The sequence below is a fragment of the Triturus cristatus genome, chromosome 8 (genome assembly GCF_964204655.1).
Source record: "Triturus cristatus chromosome 8, aTriCri1.1, whole genome shotgun sequence".
Taxonomy (NCBI): domain Eukaryota; kingdom Metazoa; phylum Chordata; class Amphibia; order Caudata; family Salamandridae; genus Triturus; species Triturus cristatus.
The window spans coordinates 777,211,447-777,232,940 of record NC_140591.1 but is presented as its reverse complement, the minus strand read 5'-3'; the positions used below and the strand labels follow the sequence as shown (position 1 = coordinate 777,232,940).

The 21,494-nt window shown below is 47.2% G+C and overlaps 1 protein-coding gene across 2 annotated transcripts in view; it reads right to left on the bottom strand.

Moving 5' to 3' along the window:
* The window catches only part of LOC146805085 (pyruvate dehydrogenase E1 component subunit alpha, mitochondrial-like), a 456,912-nt gene that overhangs the window by 96,340 nt on the left and 339,078 nt on the right, over nt 1-21,494 (bottom strand). For both annotated transcript variants that reach the window (XM_085622221.1, XM_085622222.1), the window contains exons 7-9: nt 12,468-12,560; nt 11,201-11,356; nt 5,532-5,603 (exon numbers count right to left, since the gene is read on the bottom strand). In XM_085622221.1, coding sequence (XP_085478347.1) covers nt 5,532-5,603; nt 11,201-11,356; nt 12,468-12,560 — 321 coding nt within the window. The remainder of the gene's footprint in view (nt 1-5,531; nt 5,604-11,200; nt 11,357-12,467; nt 12,561-21,494) is intronic.

The following is a 21,494-nucleotide window of genomic DNA, read 5'->3' as shown; positions in this document are numbered from 1 at the left end:
GTCCATTCTTTCAGAATCCAGGGCCTGTTCAGTAGAAGTCAGTTTGGCCTGTGACCTGGTCACAGCAACCACATCTGCAGAGATGCTCAGCATTGCTGCATGGGTCCTAAGTTCCACTGCAGCCCAGACTGAAGTGTCCAAATTATTGTTCAACAAGCATTCTATTGGAATGTCTGAGCTAACCACAACTTTGTTTGGGGCAGTTACCCCTCCCCAGCTGAAATTAATAACTCCCAAGGAATGATCAGTCCTGACATTGTTGGCATTGGTCCCTTGGTACATCTCACCAAGTATGATCTGGTCAGGGCCCACAAGATCTTTTGACAACATAGTGACACTTGCACCTGTGTCCCTGTATGCCATGGCCTCCTTACCATTAATCAAAGGCTGTTGTCTGTATTTGCCCAGTTTACTGGGACTGACAAATATGGTGGCAATGTCCATGCACCATCACAGACAAGTACAGCCAGAGCTGGAATTCTGACTAAGCCAGAACCCATTTCAGAGCCCAAGGTTAATACTACTAATCCCTTGTTCCCCTGCACCACCACTTGAAACTGTACTAGGGGGTGCAGTTGCCTAAGGGGCAGCGGTGGTTGGAGTTGAATCCTTGGCCTTTGGACAATTGGCATATTTTGTCCAATGGGTGTTTTTTTACATAAGTAACACCATTGTTTGTTTTTACCTTTTCCTTTGTTGGACTGTGACTCCCCACAGAGGCAGGTTTTTGGGGCCCTGATGAAGACGTTGGATATTTACCCTTGTCACCACCCTTATCTGAAGTTTTAGCATCTTGCTTATTTTGGTCACCGCCAGTGTTCTGGTTTTTCTGCTTCACACTGGTTCTGACCCACTTATCTGCCTTCTTTCCAAATTCTTGGAGAGAAGTTAGATCAGAGTCACCCAGGTATTGATGCAACAACTGATTTTGGCAATTATTAAGGATCTGCTCCTTCATAATCAAATTGTACAATCCTTTAAAATCATTGACTTTGCTGCCAAGCAAACAACCTTCCAGAGCCTTAATGGCACTGTCCACAAAGTCTACCCAGTCCCGACTCTGTGCTTTCTGGGTATCTCTGAACTTAATCCTGTACTGTTCAGTGGTTAAACCAAACCCATCAATGAGACCACTCTTTAGGACTGAATATTTGTCAGCATCCTCTTCTCTAATAGTGAGGAGCTTATCTCTACCTTTATCAGCAAAGGAGCGCCACAAGATAGCTGACCACTGCTCCCGAGGGACCCTTTCTACTTTACAGGCCCTCTCTAAAGCAGTTATCCACTTATGTATGTCATCCCCAACATGGTAGGTAGTGACAATCTTGCTCAGGTTCCTATTATCAAAGGAATGTTCCTTAAATCTAGGTACACTGTTGCTGCCACCATGGGATCTAGTTCCAACTTTTGTCTAGCTCTCTGGACTTCTAGTCAATCTTTATCAAGTGCCAATTCCTCTTGCCTGAGCCTAAGCTTAGCTTTCTCGAGCTCAAGAAATTGGTACTCCCTGTCATAAGAGTGGTCCCTCTTGCTAGATACAGAGGTCCCTACAGACCGTCCTGAGTGATGTGACTCTGCAGAGGGAGATCCAGATCTCCTTGGTAAACTCTGCACTCTACCCGGAGGGGTGAAGAGGGGGCCAGTTTGTCCTTCTTCAGCATCTCCCTGAAGATCTGAGTTGTCCAGGTGGGAACTATCTTGTCCCTCCTGGCCAGGGTTTGAGTCTAGGTCATAAAAGGTGTCACCTCCTGGCCTGTCTTCATTCCCTGTCCCACCCACTCTGTCCTGTTCATCTGACCAAGGGGTCTTCCTAAGGTCATCAAACAGTAACATGTCAACGAGACGTTGAGTGTTGGCACTTCCCCCTGTCTTCAGCTTTCTAGAGGCACACAAGGCTTTCAATTCTTGGAATGAAAGCTCATTGTATCTAGAAGGCAGAGAGTCACTGGTGGCTTCTCCTTTAGTAGACATACTAAGTGTGGTGTGGTGTGTGCACCTACGTAACCTAGTGGGAAACTAAACTCTCCTAGGTTGGAGAAAGGGTGTGCTAAACCCTTAACTTATCCAGCCCCAAGGTCCGTAGAACTTACTTATCCAAGCTAGCATTATATGTACCTAGGGGCAGATTTACAAGCCCCTTGCGTGAATTTTGCGCTGCAGTTGCGTCAATTTTTTGACGCAACAGTGGCGCAAACTATGCGGCCTATTTACAACGTGACGCATCTAGGGAGATGTGTCACGTTGTAAAGCCAGGCGTCACATTATACCTGCGTCAGGTATAATGTATGCAGGGTGGGCGTTCCCACGCAGGAAGGCCTCGTAAAATTGACTCAGTGAAATCTACAAGATTTCACTGCGCCACTTTTAGGACGCCACTGCGTCAAAACCTTACGCCTGCTTCAAGCAGGCGTAAGTAGTGACATAGTGTAGTGGGAATAGGCCTCAACACGCATTGCTGGAGATGCGCCGTGCTTGCGACACGACTCCAGCAATGAGTGACTTTTCCGCCAACAGATGCGTCAGAATTTCTTCCGCATCTGTCAATCCTTGCACCATAGTGCACCGTATTGTAAATACGGCGCATCTATGGAGGTGCACGGGTTTCTAAGGGAGGCGGAGAGAAAGTGACGCATCTGTACAGATGCATCACTTTCTTGTAAATCTGCCCCCTAGTACTTAGTGGTTTTCAGTTAATCTATACAAAGATTTATCTGGTAAAACAATGCAGGCTTGAATCCCAACCGCTGCACACCAATGTGAGAAGTTGGCCTGGTATCTGCTGTCCACCAATGAAAGTGGGCACCTTACACCAGTCCAAACAACCCTTATGGTGATTTAAGAGGTCTAAGATAACCTTAGAAAGCTATCCAAGTGGTAGCTGTGGAAAGCAGCCTTCAGGCTTAATCTTGAAGGAATGTTAAGCAGCTTCTTGTACCAGAATGCAACCTTAATGTATTGGTTAAATGAAAGGAGAACCACACAGTAGTTATAAAAATATGTATTTATTATTATAACACACCTTAAATAGCTCTCAGTATCTGCTACATGCAGATAAACACAAAGCACACAATACTGTAGCACAGAAACTAACGTAAGTAGCACTATTACACAGTGCGCTCCATACTAAAATAGTGGTATAAGAAACACGACTCGAGTCAAGACAGTGTCTAGAGGTTGTAGAATCTCTGGGACCCTAAGGCACCACCCAAGGTGAGTAAGTAGGGACCCCATGGAGGACGGGTGCAGTGTGAGAACACGACTGTGTGCTATGTACAATTCAATGGGAGAGTCGTGGTTGCAGTTTTAGTGTGTAAGGACCCTTCCCAGGGGATTATGAAGAAACCCTTTAGAATATAGAAGGTTGGAGAGCCGCCCCACCTGTGGATACCGAATGGCCAGAGTTACCTCTCCCAGGGAAGCAGGGTGCATAGGGTCAAAGTGGCGTTGGAAACAGCCGTCATTCACAATGGGAGTCTTCAAAGAAGAAAAGTGTCTGGTGGAACCCACAAGTGGATTCTTGGAGGAAGGAACCTGAAAGCAGAGGAGACAGAGTCTGGGTCACTCAGGAGTGAGCAGAGGCTCGGTAGACGAATGCCCACCGATGTCGGGTGCTTCAGGTGCGAAGAGGGAGACCTTGACTCTGCAGCCATGGGGACCAGGAGATGTTGAGGATGACCAGGAGCCAGATATGAGCTGTCCCACGAAGGATGTCGAGTGCTGAGGGGTCAGTGTCCGTCGGGAGCACCAACAAGCCTTGGCAGTGGCAACCCATGAAGAAGGTCGAAGGAGGTCCCGGTCTGGCCCAGCAAGGACTAGGAGACTCACCACAGCAAGGGGAGTCAGGGCAGGGCTGGAGCAACCAGGGGAGCCCAAGAAAATCAGTGTTGTCCCTCAAATGGACCCACAGGCCGGAGGCACAGGACTCGCGAGGGGACCTCTAGCAGTTTTACAAAGTAACAGTTTGCAGGGCACAGAGGGTGAGGAGGCCAAAGTCCTTTGTACAAAATGTGAGCAGAGGTTTGGGCTATCAATAGTCCAATGCACTTAGTTGGGGAACACCAACAAGCATATGCAATTGCAAGAGTACACGGTGCACAGGGGTTCGGGTTATGCGATCCCTATGAGGAATACTTGCCTCAAACTTGGTGGAAGTGCAGCTCGACCTCAAGGAACATAGGAACCCACCTCCTGTGTTGCTGGAGCCTCCGGAGCCTGCATGAGCTCAGGATCTGCAGACCGGTCAGTTGTATTACGGTGCCTGAAAATGCAGGGAAGTAACTCCTTCACCCCAAGTGAGATACTTCAGTTGTCCTTGATGCTCCACAGGTGCTGCATGGAACCTGTATGGTGCACAGGCACAGAAAATGCTTTGGACGGAGCCGGAGACAAAGTCGGGCCCAGGTGAAGTCCAGCGAAGTCCAGCGTTGTCCAGACGGTCAGTGGTTTCTTGATCAGAATCTTGCCCACGTCAAATCTAGAGTCCTACAGCCAGGTAAGCCCTTTTGTATGCACGGGAGAGGGTTGGACAGATTCAGGTGACCCTCCCAGGGGAGGGTCATGACAGTGGGGAGAATACTTCCATGTCCTTTGTCCAGTTTTGCGCCAGAGCAGAAGCAAACTGCTCCCAGGACTGGTCTGAACTGGACTATGCACAGGGACACCAAGTGTGCCCCAGATGCAGACTTTCAGGCACTTTGGAAGTGCACCCACCCAGCGCCAATACACTAAATCCTGTCTAGGAGGCGGTCACACAATATGACAGGATGCCTATTGTTCTGCCTTACCCTGCTCGAGCTTAGCTCAGCAGCAGGAGGGCAGAAATGTGTCTCTGGTTGGCAGCAACCATTTTGTGCTGCCCAGGTCGTGAAGGCTGGTACCGGGAAGACCAGTGACCCCACAAAGCTTGCTTCAGAAATGTGGAATCATACCTCCACACCGGTTACCGGTGTGGTGGTATGATTCCAAGGTGTTTGATACCAAACACAACATGTTTTGTTTCCATTTTTTTTAACCATATTGTGTCTTATATCAATTGAATAAATATTAATTGTTTTGTAAATTGGTTGTTGCACATCTTCTATATTTTTGCAAATCCAAATGGTTGAGTATAAACTGTGAGCTGACATTTGCTAGCTCTGAAATGTTTAAACCGATAATTGTGTTAAACAAAATAAGTTCCTCTTCAATTAAAAAAATGCACCATAGAAATACAATAAAATCTGGGGAAAAACACTTCACAACCACAGCAAAATGCAAGTCAACAAATAAGCACAAACATTCATGTCACACATTTCCACCTACAGAGAACTTCTTTCATATTATGGTGATAAAAGGTATTTGCTCCAAGCACTTCCTTACTTACAACCAAATACATGTATTAGCACCAGGCAAAATGTTTTTGGATCCAGCCATGTCTTAAATTAGCACTTGCATAGTTCACTTTATGGGGTATGTTCCCAGGGTTACTCAAAGTTTCACCTGCTCAGTTACGTTTAAGACACAGACAAATAATAGCTTGAAAAGTAACTCACCTTTCCAGACCTGCAGTACTCAGCAGCAAACTTTGTGGCCTCCCTTACACACAAAATGTCCATACCATCAACCTGAGAAAAATAAAAAAACAATAAAACCACACAATGAGCTCTTAGTAAAAGAAAATATGCTTTGACCAGGGAAGCAACATTAGGAACAAGTAATTTATACAGCAGTAACGTTTAAAAGGTGTATACATTTAGTTGTCCATTAATTCTTTGTTTTATCAAAGAGCCCTGCTCACAGATCAGACATGTGCCCTCTCTAAAATGGTGCAATTTTACTTTTCAAGTGCAACCCATTGCAAATCCAAGTCTTTTCTGATTTTGTGTCTTGCCTTAGGATTGATGCTAACAGCCGCGGCCCGTGCAGGTAAGAGCAGTGAGTTGGTGGGGCCGAGTGGGGGGGGGGGATTTCGACAGACAACGAGGGAATATTAGTTATTTATTTAATTTTCCCTTGTGGTGGCTTGCTGAATTCCCCCCACCCCCACCCCGGCCCCACTGCTCTTACCTGCACATTATGGTATTAAAAGGGCTCTCATTCACTGGGATTCCAAGTGGCATTCTTCATCATAGAGTCCAGATACCTAGTGCATCTGGCCGGGGCCAACCACGGTAGCCAAGGGAGTTCTTTGGTAATTTGCCGGGTTTTATTTTCAAAGGGCACCCTGTTGGAATTAAATACAGGCAGGGATGAACTAAGGAAATTAGTATCCTCTGTATCCCTAGGTCAGCATGTTTCAGCCTTTACACCAATGCCTCAACGGGCGAATTGGCTTGTATCGGGATCCAAGGGGCATATCATCAATGAGGCAATAAAAAATTATCGCCGCTTTTGTGTCCGTTTTTGGGCGAAAAGCGGCGATAATTTTATTGCCTAATCAGCAAGGTCACACTACCGCGTGAATCCTTGCATTAGCTCCCGTTTTCTGAACGCCCAGCTTTGCATCTCTAATGAGATGCAAAATGGCCGTTCCTGCCCTCACATAACTGGAGAAATGTCGCTAAGCGACATTTCTCCAATTATCAATGGGCACGCTAACCTGCAGAGCGACAAGCAAAGTAGCGATAACCTTTGTTATCGCTGCTTTCCTTACGCCTGCTTCAAGACTGACTTAGCCATGATATCCTATGTAAGGTGGATATCATAGCTAAGTATGCCTTGCCCTATCATCAAGCTATCACCAAACTTTGTGAGATTATCGCTGGATTTCCAGCGATAATCTCACATTTGGCAGTTAGCGCTTGGAATTTTATCGCTTTTGAGATAAGCGTTGCTAATAGCATGCTATCTCAGCGATAAAATTCCACGTTACCCGGGGATAATTATCTTAGCGCTAAGTGCCCTTAGTGATAATTATCGCCGGTCCTTGATGATATGCCCCCAAGAAGGATCCTGCTAGTATCCTATTTCTGTGCATTCAATTGTGAAACTTCCATTCGCAAACTCATACATGCCATACATATCGACCCATTTGGCCTCTATGCTTGCATTTCTTTATTAGCATTCTATTTAAAGCTCCATTCCAACCTGTTTTAACTCCATCAGGGTGCCCTTTGAAAATAAATGTAACCCCCAGGACACCCTAGACTATTTTAAATCTGGGATTCGATTGGAGGGCAGCTTTGAGTAGGCCAGTAGAAGAAAGGGGTATCTTCAAACTATGGTAAAGGGAAGTCGGAGGGCCTTCCAAACCAGAAGGGTACACTAAAGGAAGTGGGGATACGTCCTCCCTTGAATTACACAATAAACGCCAAAGTATTCCTTGCATGCACCCCTCCTTGTTTTCCTCTTTAGGCAGAGGGATACTCTGATGTTTATTGTGTTACTTCCTTTGGTGTACAAAAGAATCTCCCTACTCTTCCGGTTTGGAAGGTCTCTGACCTCCCTTACCATAGTTTAAAGATATTTGGGCAGCGCATACCTGTAGGGTTTTCTACTATATAGTTATTCAGTGTAAATAAAAACACTACTCAGACCACCTGCATCATGGCAGAAGTATGTTGGCAGTATAAGGGTCTTAGGACCATTGCACCCTTGATGCCCTTTCTATAGCATATTTTAATCCTTCCTATTCACCCCATTAATAAAGGGATACCTTTGGAGTGGATGAGGCATTTTTATTTACATATTACGTTCTCCAATACATTATTATACAAAGAGCTCCCTGGAACACGGTTGAGCCCACCCTGACTTATAGGGGTCAGGGTGAACCAGATGATAAAGCATACCACTACTATAGTGGGTGAGGGTTATATATAAAAAAGATCAGTTTTCCTTTTTCCCCACCTCTCACGGAGGCATAGTCGTGGCATGCATGCACCCCCCTCATTTTGTTCTTTAGGCAGAGGGATACTCTTATGCTTATAGAAGAAAGGGGTAAACCAGCAAGTATGGCGTTGCCAAAATCCAATCTGGATATGATTACTGAGTGCAGGGGCGTTGTGAACCCCCTGCTTTTACAGCTACAGCTGGAGTGGGTAAAAGCATGGATGGGGATAAAAAAAATGGCTGGATAAGTTGGTGAAAGGTTCGGTATGTGAAAGGTTGGATGAGTGGGTAAAAGGATGGGTGGGTGAAAGAATTGTTGGATGGATAGGTGGCTGAATAATTGGATGTATAGATGGGCTGGTGGAATGATCGGTGGGAGTGGATGGATGGATGAATGGATGGATGGGTGGGTTACAGGATGGCAAAGTAAATGGAAATTAAAGAGGATGGGGGATGGATGGGTGGTCGAAAGGATTTTAGAGTAAACTGAATTCTGAGAGGAGGCTGAATGGATGGGTGAAAGGCTGGCAGGGTAAATGGAAATCTAAGAGGGAAGATTGTATGGATGGTTGTATGAGTGAGTGGGTCAAATGATAGGTGGATGTGTGGGTAAAAGGAAGGGTGGGTGAAATGATGAGTAGATGAATGGGTCCGAGGATGGGTAAATAGGTGAATGAATGTTAGAGGATGGATGGGTGAGTATGTGTGAGGATAGTACGGTGAAAAGGAAAACAGGATGGATGGATAGATAGGTGGGTGAAAGGATAGTCAAGTAAATAGAAACCTGGGAGGATGGATGGATCAATGGAAATCTGGATGGACAGATGGATGGGCAGCAGAGTTAAATAGAAATCTGAGCTAATGGATGGATGGGTGTGTGAGAGGATGGCAGAGGAAATGGAAATCAGAGAGGATGGATGGCTTGGAGGGTGGAATGATGGCAGAGTGAATGGAAATCTGAGAGAATAGATGGGTGTGTCAAGGATGGCAATGTAAATGAAAATCTAAAAGGATGGGTGGTTGGATGGCATAGTAAATGAGATATGAGTGTATGTATGGAAGGGAAAGTAAATGGAAATCAGAGAAGATGAATGGATGGATAAAAGGATCAATTGATGGATGAAAGGAGTTATTAAATGATGGGTAAGTCAAATTATGGATGTATGAGTGGATGGATGGATGGATGGATGGATGGATGGATGGATTGATGGATGGATGGATGGATGGATGGCTGGATGGATGAAATGGCCGATGAATGGAATGGTGGAAGATTGAATGATCAATGAAATAATGAATGAATGACAGAACATAAGGTGAAATGGTGGATATCAATGGTTAAGTGGAAGGCTGAAAAGAAGAATGGATAGATATTTGGGTGGGAGAGGAAAAGGGATCTCTTCTAGGAAGGTTCAAGCTCACTTGCTTGGTGTGATCTGAGCTTTGGTTTCAAGTGGGAGTATTTTTACTTACTGGCTACTCCCTTGACTGAGTGTGCAGCTATTTTTGGATATTCTGTCGGGATGAGGTGACGGAAGAGTTCTCTCCCAACACATTGTTGTAAAAAGAAATCTGAAAAGTACAGAGAGTAGAGGAGAGCCAAAGTTACTTGCAGCCCTAGTTCTCCATCATGGGTATTCTCGCAGGGAAGTTATATATTTCTATGCACATGTAGGATTCTGGAATAAAATGTTTGAAGGACATTTTAATAGGGGCAGCTCCCCCGTTAAGGGAAGGAGCATTGCCTCACTAACCAAATTGCCCACAAATATGGAAAAATAAAATGGTAATAAACGCAATTTATTACCATTTTATGAGCTGAGCATCAGGATGGCAGTTGGGGGGGGGGGGGGCTTTCTGGTTTCTGCTTCTACCAGTCAGGCAGTAGCAGAAAGCAGTGATAGGCAGGGCACTTAGGATTAAACTAAGCATGTCTTTTGGCCAGTTGTCTTGTGATGGTCAGCCAGACATGCGCAGTTTAAACCTCTCTAACCCAGCTGTCTTAAAGAGAGCTGGGTTAGAGACCACATAGAGCTCCAGTGCCCTCGAGAGCGGTGAGAGAGGACGCTCCCTCCTGGCGCTGCTTTCATGCAGCGCCAGGATTGTTACTGCAGCTTCGCAGTCCTGCCGTGTTAGAGCCTGCTTGCCTGCCTGGACCATACAGAGGAGGTCGTTGTACCAGGATCGACTGTAAGTGTATTTTTATATTTGTTAATAATTTATAGTGTTTCTCTCCCGTCCCTCTATCCTCCCTACATGCCAGCAGCACTGCATTTTAAAACAAAATAAAATGACTACAAAACTTTCTAACAGAAGGTAAACGTCCCCAATTTCAATTTTACATTGTTAGTTTTGATTAAACCACGACTGCAACAATATGTATTTAGGAAACTAAAGAAAAGTGGAAATGTCATTCTTGCAGACACATGGGAAAACGATGGGAAAGTGACCCAAATCCCAGCCCTTGAAAGATCTTGTAGCCAGAACTGTATCACCATAATCAGCAGATGGTCAGGCAGATATTTTTTCCGCTCAGTGAGAAAGAATCCCAAACACATTTTGCTTTCTTGGAAGGCTGAATTTGACTGAAAATTCTGATGTTTTTAGGGTTTCTTATTTTTACTCCACGTTTATGATTTTTGTTAGTTTTTCAACTTTTGTTCCTGGTGGAAGCAGTATCTCTAATATGTTGTGTTTTCCCCCTAATGTAAAACCATTCTTACATCAACATCACTATTGTTAGTCTGATAGAAAATCTTCTATTGTGACAAAATAATTGACAGAAAAACGTCTATATCACAATTCATCCAGCTGGTACTCATATAAGTATGTACCTCTGAATGGGGCAAAGACAGCATGCAAATTATGCACTCTCAGGAACAGCAGCGGCCTGCATTGCTCGTGGGTGGTGGGGATGGCACGGGGAGGTCGCGCGGGGGAGGGTTGTGCACGGGGGTTCCTGCGTCTTCTCTGCTCCTGCTTTCCTGCCTCCGACTCGGACAGGAACAGGAAGCAGGCAGCCACGCTCCCTCCCATAAGCCAATCACAACGCAGCAATGCAGGGGCTGGAAGGGTTGGCATGTTCTCCAGGCAGGCTGCAATGTAGCCTGCCTGGAGAAGGGGAAAGTGCACATGATTGGTTTGGGTGGCCTGAGAGGGCAAACCACTCCTCCCCTGCCCTGCTTCATATGCAGAGCAGCCCTGACCCACCCTCAAAGGAAACATCAAACGGTAATAACTAAAAGTTATTACCGTTTTATGTTTTTGCTTCTTGCACTGCGAGAAAGCAGTGGGGCAGCGCTCCTCCGCCATAGTGGAGGAGCCACCACTGCTCAGCAAACGTCACACTTTGCCTCCTTGGATAGAAAGTAAATACATCAGGTAGACTCATGCTTACTCTCAAACCTGGAATGAAGTTCCCTCTCTTGTAGAAGTCTTGGTTGGCTGACGACCTCTTCGATGATGTTTTTAGTCCATATTTGTTATTTTCACAAACGAAAATGCATGGCAACTTCCACAAAGCAGCCATGTTGTAGGCTTCAAAGACCTGGCCCTGCAAGACACCACAAATGATAATCTTCGCACTGCTGCGGTTTCTATTGTGTTCTACATTATTAATTCATTCAGGTTACTTTTTAGTTTTTAGAAGGAGTGTATGGTTCTTGGCAGTGATCATGACTGTAATTCTATGTTTTTGGAAGTTCAAAACCTTGGTTTTTAGCTGAGAAATCCAGACTATATATGTGTCAAGATGCTCACACCTCTGAGACATGAACTTTTGAAGTGAGATTGCCATTATGTAAGGTTGCTGATCCTCAGGACCTACTACAGTTTACTTTTTTACACTACACTCATGCACGCATTCACATCCTCCATAGCACCCTCCAAAGAGGACATCTTGGTCCCAATCCTCCGTTCAGGCTTTTGCAGGTCTTGTCAGATCACTATCATCATTGAAGAATGGCAGGTTAATGCCAGGGCCAAAGGAGTTGAAAGAATTGAGAGCACTGCCTAAAGTTCTGCTCTCCCTGGCCCACGCCAACACCCCCCCCCCCCCCCCCCCCAAAGCGTCCTCCTGAGATCAAGGTCCTGAATAATTTGCGCCTTTCCTTCTGTGTGAGCTGCCTGGTGTGTTTTGGGGGCATTACTGCTTAAGGACTGCGCTGCGGGAAAGGGCACACAAGCCAAATAAACTCCCAGAAACCTCACCACTCACTCTCACCTACAAATCTAGAGTGGGTCGTCTCCGTTCTTAGTTTAGACCATTCCTTGCTCCTGTTCCACTCAGCCACCTTTGTGTAATCTCTCACTGGCACATACAATGGAGGGATCGAGATCATTTCTAAAGAAATGCTTGGACCACCATTGGCTGCCATGCTCTGGAGACAAACCCCAAGTGTGCTACCACTTCTGCAACCGCTGTCACAACCGGTCTCACTTCATTCACCCGTGCCCAGCCAGAGTTCAGAGATGGATCTGCTGCTGAGCTCTCAGGAACTTCAACTGTCCACTGTACACAGGTGCTCTACAGGCTCCTAAGTTTGCATTAGATTTTGCACCTCATTTACATTTTCTGGATACAGAAATGCAAAAGTTTACTTCGGTGAGCAAACGGCTGAACGTCAGGCTGCATCCTTGAACATAACAACAGTAAAAAAGCTTACCTGATTGGCTGCACCGTCGCCATACAAGCTCAAACTTATCTCATCTTTACCAAAATACTTGCAAGCCAATGCAATACCAGCTCCAAGAGGTACCTAAAAATTAATCAGAAGGGTGGAACGCAGTAGGTGAACAGCTCATTCCTTATCTTATTAGGCAGTATTTACATACACAATAAATATATTTAGATTCTTTGTATACAAAGGTTGCTTGTGAGGCATCTTCATTGGCCTCTGAGTCAGTCAGTGGCTACTGGGCAATGTTTGTAGTGGGTATCATTGTTTAGTGCTGGTACCCCCAAGGTCACAGGTATTGTGTACTCCAATCGGAGTTTCTCCCTCTTCGCATTTCTCTGTCTAACTTTAGAAAAGGCGAGCATTCGGTGCTCCCTGTAGATCAGGTGTGGCCCAACCTTGAGGGCGGGGGGCCTGCCCCCCACCACCTTTTGGAAACATGAAGAGTGTCTGTCAGGGTGAGCAAAGACCAGCGTGACAGACACTCTTCTTGTTCAAGCCAGGCTGTACATGCGCTATATGCGCAGGCACCTGGCTGCCTGAGCAAAACTTTGCCGGGTGGGCAGAACCTCCTCATCCCGGCGAAATGCTTGGAGTTCCTTCCCTTCATTATGAGAGGATGCGTCACTGATAGACCCGGACCAGGCGTTTCATTTTGACTCCCTGAAGTACCCAAAACAGAGTGTCCATCATCAGTGATACTCGTCACATAGTGGAGTCGGGTCAGCAACTCTCGCTCACTCCATTCCACTCCGACGGGTGAGGGACTGCCGTGTTGTCTCTTTGGCTGACACACAGTCAGCCGCTTCCTCTCACTGGCTGACCCAAGGTCAAGTGTGTGTATTAGTGTGTGTGTGTGTGTGTGTGTGTGTGTGTGTATGTGCATGTGAGGGTTCATGTGTGCATGCTTAAGAATGTGTGAGTGAGCATACACGTAGATGGGTGAGTGTGAGAATGAGTTTGTGTGTGGCCTGCCCCACAACCCCGCCTGCTCAAATTACTGGCTGCCACTACTGTAGATGGTGGTAGCCAGTTAGGACTCAAAAACAACATAACAGTGAATAACATCAAGAAATTCAATGTCTTAATGCCATGTTAAAGCTATAACAGGACAAGTAAATTATTATGTACACAAAACGCAGTCAGCGATAGCATCTTCTAGGGCTGAAATAAGTCTCCAACAGTTTTAAAACTCCACATGAATATAAAGAAAATAAGTGGCATTTATGTTTCTAAATGTTGGATTTTCGTAAAATATTTCCCTGTGGCCAATGCATTTGTTTGTTGACACTTCAGTTGCCTGCTCTTAGGTTTTCTACTGTGTTTTGTTTACTCTGAAGCAGCCCGTGGGGCAGAGGTGGCAAAAACAGCAAAGCAGGATTATTAGATACTATAGTTCTGTCCTCTGACATATTTTTTAGGCAGGCCTGGATAAAAGGTGGGGCAAGTCACGGCGGCGGGGGGAGGGGGGGGTGGATTGGTGGGGGGAGGGGGGAGTGTGAATGGGTTTTCTGCTCCTTAATACCATCAAGAACAGAGGCAACCCGGAAGTCACAGACAAATGCCTTTGTGGTGAACAGAAGAGTTGGAGCATTTTATGTTGATTTGCGGCTATTACAGCAAGGCTAAGTCTAACACAGCAGCTAAAATCCTACCCAAAGAGCAACCTAGAAATTAGGCGGACCATATATTATTTTTGTTAACTGACCTTGCTGGATATGTAACCAGGGCAACAGACCTATACTTGAGGCTCAGCTGGGACATTAGCACAAAACTTCAGACCGCTTAACAAGAACACTTTCAGTGTTAATGCTTGTAATCCAATTTTTATTGTGCAAATCACCTTGGCTGGCAGCTTAGTGCTTTTGTTGTACGTCCTTGGACTTCTCATGCCTGCCATATTTGGTTTTGTTTTAGAGTATACAGTATCTTAGCTTTGTTTTTAAGCTCTTTTTAAACTCTTATATATTTTGAAGTTAATCGTACGTGTGAAAGGCAGCAATGTTTTGAATTATGGGCCAAAAGCAATTCAATCTCAAATTCGGTGGGCTTGAACCAGTGTGGCTGTAAACTTGCTTATGGCACCCTGAACCCTTTGGGGCTTTGGTAGGTCCCCTTCCAGTTTCAGTATTGGGTTTGTGGTTTTATATGTCTGGCCTCTTTCTGTGAGATGCTAGACATTAGCATATGACTTTGTCTTTTCTGTCATCTCTGCTCATAATTCCTGCTCTCTTTTTGTTGGCTTACACCATTGCTTCAATTGAGGCCACCAATCACCCATACTAGAATCTGTTTGTTGTACTCGCGCTGCTCCTACGAATTAATCTAAGGATTTCAGGTTACATTTTAGACTTCAATTTCAAATTCCATCAAATTCACACAATCTTTAAAATTTTCAATACTACATTTGACTTGTTTATGTATATATTCATTACTAATCTGCATATATCATATCATATAGGTGTGAAACACAGAGAAGCAATGTATCAGGATGTATAATATGCAAGGTTGGACAACTTGGTGGACTTGAACCGCTGTGGCTGTGTAGTTTACAGAAAGAGGCCAAACATATAAAACGTTAAACCCACTATCAAACAGGAAGGGTCCTACCCAAGCCTGAAAGGTGTTCAGAGTGCCTTATGCAAGTTCTCAAGAGTCCTAGGGGAATATGTACAAGAACAGCTGCTAACTAACGTTAACGCTAGCTGGCAGCAGTTTTCTTAACACGGCCGATCACCAAAAACTATCGCGCTGTTAGCGATGTATTCACAATACGTCGCTACATGGCGATAGTCTCAGGTAGCCGCTGTGAAAACTGCAGTTAACACTAGCGTGAAAGAGGTAATCTGGCGTCGGCGGGCAAAAACTGATGAAAACGAATTTGCGGGCAAAAAACTCACGTTAGTCAGCCCAACATGACTTTTTTGCCTCTAGTGGCAAAAATAGCCTATAAGTCCACCTCAAATGAAAAATAGGAAACAAAACCAATAGAATGCAGATTGGAGCAGCCAGGGCCAAGTGCAGCACAGATGAACAACCCCCTCATGCCCCTCAGCAGCCAGGATGACCTGCCAGAGTCCCAGGGGAAGAGGAAATCCAGGGTAACAATCATGAAAAGAGGCGCATCGCCGGGCAAAACCAGTGATGCATCACTTATCATTGTGAACTCCTTGCAACACCCTGGCATCCAAAACCTTGAGAATGCAGACAGTCCCCGGGGCCGGGAAGCCTCGCTGGGCCTGCGTCTGGGCCCCGGAGTGGGATGTCGAGGTGCTGTGGAGGTGCTGGGGCGTGGTGATTGACATTGAGACGTCGGTGATATGCCTTACCTGGTGTTGAAGTCTGCCAGGTCGCATGAAGACACATTGCTGACCTTTGTGAGTAGACTGCATGGTGCCCATTGGAGATGTGAACGGTAGAGGCGCTCCTGCACACCAACGTAGGGAGGTCTGCATCACATACCACGTGCCACCACTACACCAGGGTGCTCGGAGGAGATTACTAATGGTGGGTTGCTCCTCTCTGCATCACAGGCCGGAAGATGTTGCGCTGGCCGGACGCTGTGGAGCGCAAGGCCCCTGAGCAGCACCGAATTTGTGTGGTGGGAGCACTGCAGCTTCACGTCTAAGGGGGCCCTGTTGCATCACCTGCATCGTGATGTTCCCTAGTGGACTTGGCGGTGACTGCTTTACCCTGGATTGTGAAATCCTGCCTGGCTGAGGCTCCTGCTGGCTGAGTCACAGATTTGAAGAGAGTGCAGCAGATAGCGTCACAGTGTCAATGTCCAGGTGAGGAGAAGGTGGGACGCATAGCGGAGGAGGCCCGGGGGTCGAGTGGGGCCTAGGCCTAGCACCTGTGGGTGAAGCTATGATGGAAGAACGTTGCCCCACTGCTTTCAAGCAGTGCTAGAAGAGGAAACATAACATGATGATAACTTTCTGATGTACTCTTGCTATGTTTCCTTTGCGGGTGGTAGGGTGGGTGGGTCTGCTCAACCCACGGAGCAGGGAAGGGGCAGTGTGGTATGCCAACACAAGTGTGCAATGACTGTTTGATCGGCCCTCTCAGGCCGCCCAAAGCAGTCATGCGCACATACCTGTTCGCAATGAAGGCTGCATTACAGCCTGCATGGAGAACATGCCCACCCCTCCAGCCCCTGGCTGAAGGCCTTGGCACGGCGCTCAGGAACAATCACAACCCTGCATTGCAGCATTTTGATTGGCTTAGGGGAGGGAGCCTGGCTGCCTGCTTCCTCTTCCTGGAAGCAGACTCAGGAAAGCAGGAGCACAGAAGACGCGGGACCCGGCCTCGAGGTAAAAAGTTATATAACATATATTTACAACCCCCGCTCCCCCTGCAACCCCGCCTCCTCCAGGGTCCTTTCCCGTGTTTCACACCTCTCAGCTGTCCAGTACCTCCCTCAGCACAACATAATGGCAGTCGCTGTGCGGCCATGCGCAGCGGGTGTACCACTGGTGTGCCAAAGGCAAACCCATCTGCGTCCTTCCACCCCTGGACCACGCACAGCACAAAGTACCATCCTCTCGGACACTCCACCGCTACGACGCCAGCACCCTCCTCACCATCATCCCCCTGGACACCACACCACCTGCCATCTAGCAACACTGTAGAATTATTTTGCACCCTGTGCCTGTCAAAACTGCAAACACACCTTCTGCCACCAGTGCCTCTTGCCACCCAGCTGACTGGCTCAACTGCATCCTCCTCAACGTGCGGTATCTCCACAAACACGCAACAGAAATCTGGGACTTCCTCGATACCACCTCTTCAGACATCGCCTTCTTCACGGAAACCTGGACCAACCTCTGCTCCTGACCAGACTTTCCCATCACCATTCACGACAGCTACAAATTCACCTGCACGGACCACCCCGAGGGGCCAGGAGGAGGCATTGCCATTGTCTAAAAAAGACACTCTCACTGACCATGCACTCTAAAGACCCAACGGTGACCATGGAACACCTCCACTTTCAGAACCGGACCAACCCCAACACCACCCTCCCAGTCACCCTCATCTACAGGTCTCACGGTTGCCATTGTAGACCTCATTGCACCCCAGGCTCTCCCATCCACCAACTACATCCTACTCGGAGACCTCAAGTTCCACCTAGACAAACCCAGTGACCAGAACACCACTCCCCTCCATGGGAACCTCACCAACATCGGACTCAAGCAGCTAGTCATCGCACCAACCCACATAGCTTTACACACGTTCTAGCCAGTCTTCTCCACCAACTATAGCCACACCACAGGACTCTCCTGTACCGACCATTATTGTTTACATCATGCTTTCACCACGCCCACCGTACACCATCGCCATCATTGCCCCCTCCCTGTCATGGCTGGATCAAGGCCACCAAAGAACTTCCCGTCAACTCTCTCAGCACCACCATTCCGCCAACGCTTACAGAGGCCAACAGCACAGTGCACAACCTCCACCGATGGATCTCCAACTGGGCCAAAAAAAAAAACAGTTGATGGACAGAATGCAGAACAATGTCATACATTCACCCCAGTACAGAGATCTGGGCCTAAATCCATTGTTTTTTTGCTCACCATGCCATTCCAGTTTGAACTCAGCCATATGCAAATCAGTCTTGACCCTGTGCCTCATGGGAACAGTCCAGCCCGAACTGCCAAGCAAGGTCCTCCCTGGACTGGAACCAAGCAACCTAGGACCGGTTTCGGGGTTTCACCCCTCTTCAGCCAGGACAGCTTGATTCCAGTGGCATGGAGAGCACAGGACTCACGTCTGAGCATACCCATCCCACTCGGGGTGATAAATGCAAAAAAAAAAAAACTGTTGATGGACAGAATGCAGAACAATGTCATACATTCACCCCAGTACAAAGATCTGGGCCTAAATCCATCGTTTTTTTGCTCACCATGCCATTCCAGTTTGAACCCAGCCATATGCAAATCAGTCTTGAACCTGTGCCTCATGGGAACAGTCCAGCCCGAACTGCCAAGCCAGGTCCTCCCTGAACTGGAACCAAGCAACCTAGGACCGGTTTCGGGGTATCACCCCTCTTCAGTCAGGATAGCTTGATTCCAGTGGCATGGAGAGCACGGGACTCACGTCTGAGCATACCCGTCCCACTCGGGGTGACAAATGCAAAAAAAAAAAAACTGTTGATGGACAGAATGCAGAACAATGTCATACATTCACCCCAGTACAGAGATCTGGGCCTAAATCCATCGGTTTTTGCTCACCATGCCATTCCAGTTTGAACCCAGCCATGTGCAAATCAGTCTTGACCCTGTACCTCGTGGGAACAGTCCAGCCCGAACTGCCAAGCCAGGTCTTTCCTGGACTGGGACCAAGCAACCTAGGATGGGTTTCGGGGTTTCACCCCTCTTCAGCCAGGATAGCTTGATTCCAGTGGCATGGAGAGCACGGGACTCACGTCTGAGCATACCCGTCCCACTCGGGGTGACAAATGCAAAAAAAAAAAAACAGTTGATGGACAGAATGCAGAACAATGTCACACATTCACCCCAGTACAGAGATTTAGGCCCAGATCTCAGTACTGGGGTGAATGTATGACATTGTTCTGCATTCTGTCCATCAACTGTTGTTTTTGCATTTGTCACCCCGAGTGGGACAGGTATGCTCAGACGTGAGTCCCATGCTCTCCATGCCACTGGAATCAAGCTATTCTGGCTGAAGAGGGGTGAAACCCCGAAACCGGTCCTAGGATGCTTGTTGCCGGTCCAGGGAAGACCTGGCTTGGCAGTTCGGGCTGGCCTGTTCCCATGAGGCACAGGGTCAAGACTGATTTGCATATGGCCAGGTCTAAACTGGGGTGGCATGGTGAGCAAAAAAACGATGGCTTTAGGCCCAGATCTCTGTACTGGTGTGAATGTATGACATTGTTCTGCATTCTGTCCATCAACTGTTGTTTTTGCATTTGTCACCCCGAGTGGGACTGGTATGCTCAGACATGAGTCCCGTGCTCTCCATGTCACTGGAATCAAGCTATCCTAGCTGAAAAGGGGTGAAACCCCGAAACCGGTCCTAGGATGCTTGTTTCCGGTCCAGGGAGGACCTGGCTTGGCAGTCCGGGCTGGACTGTTCCCTTGAGGCACAGGGTCAAGACTGATTTGCATATGGCCAGGTCTAACCTGGGGTGGCATGGTGAGCTAAAAACCGTGGATTTAGTCCCAGATCTCTGTACTGGGGTGAATGTATGACATTGTTCTGCATTCTGTCCATCAACTGTTGATTTTGCATTTGTCACCCCGAGTGGGACGGGTATGCTCAGACGTGAGTCCCGTGCTGTCCATGCCACTGGAATCAAGCTATCCTGGCTGAAGAGGGGTGAAACCCCGAAACCGGTCCTAGGATGCTTGTTTCCGGTCCAGGGAGGACCTGGCTTGGCAGTTCGGGCCCGACTGTTCCCATGAGGCACAGGGTCAAGACTGATTTGCATATGGCCAGGTCTAAACTGGGGTGGCATGGTGAGAAAAAAAACGATGGATTTAGGCCCAGATCTCTGTACTGGGGTGAATGTATGACATTGTTCTGCATTCTGTCCATCAACTGTTGTTTTTGCATCTCCAACTGGGCCAACACCCTGGCGCCCCTCAAGAAAAGACTATGCGAACAACACTCCAAGAAGGCCAACTGATTTACTCCCGCCCTCCACTAGTCTAGCCCCACCTGCAGACGTCTCTAGAACAGATAGAGACACAACATCAGTCACCTCTGCAACACAGTCAGCCATGCACCATGGCGCAAGGGTGGTTGCGTTGGCTCATGGCAGCCAATGTGCGCCACCGTAAGGGAAAAAGACAGGGGGGGCTTATTCATGAGCCCCTTCTGACAGTTTAACCCCTCCTGTGCATCATTTCCTTGACGTACTCATAGCGTGATTGTTGCACCATGTTGCGTCGTATATGCAAAGTGACGCATCTAGGCATATGTGCGACCTTGTGAAGCCCTGTGCCACATTATACCTGCATCAGGTATGATATATGCAGGTTGGGCGTTCCCACGTAACGGAGCCTCATAAGAGTGGCGCAGTGAAACCCATCAGATTTTACTGCAACAATTGTAGGACACCACTGCGTCAGTACCTTACGCCTGCCTAATGGCAGGCGTAAGGGTGACGCAGTGCCACAGGGATAGGCTGGCCCCATGCATTGCTGGAGTTGCATCATGCTTCTGCCACAAGTGCAGCAATGCGTGACTTTTGCGCTGACAGATACGTCAGGATTCCAGACATTTCTGTCATTAATTGCGACATGGAGCGCTGTACAGTAAATACAGCGCATCCACGGTGTCGCAAGAAGGGCGTAGTGAAAAGTGTTGCAACGCTGTTTTGTCGCAGCGATGCAACACTTCTCATGAATGAGGCCCAGGAAGGCGCCCTATCATATTGATGGTGCACATTCCTGCCTTGTAGTTTTGTCGCAGGGCAGTGCAGCAACATTTCCTTGCAGTGCTGTCCAGCACCAAAACGGTCTGAAATGAGGCCCCAAGTGTTTGCACCATTTTTAAGACCAGCTATTTTTTGGTCTCAAAAAACTGCCTCTAACTGGAGTAGGAGGCAGTTTTTTACAAGGAATCCCTAGTAAATATCGCAAAGTGGAGTTAGTGGCAATTTTTAGACGCAAACGTCCAACTTGCATCTCATTTTTGTTAAGTCCCACTAACAGAACTGTCGATGCGAAAATCGCACATTTACACCGTAAAACTGCTGCTAACTGCGGTTAGCGGCAACTTGTAAATACGGCGATAAAAAGAAAGCCGCCGTAACGTAAAAAAATTGACGCTACGGTGGCGTTAACTCCTTGTACATATGCCTCCTAGTTTCCACATTTAACAGGGTTACTATGTATCCAGTAGTGAGACTTTCTGGTGTACTGGGCACAGGGACAAGAGTGGGTTACGGTTAAGTCTGGTCTGATGTTCTCGCTTGGGGACTGGGTGTGAGGTACTCACAAAACCCAGGGCACTCACTTAACCCACATCTCACCTACTAGCACAACC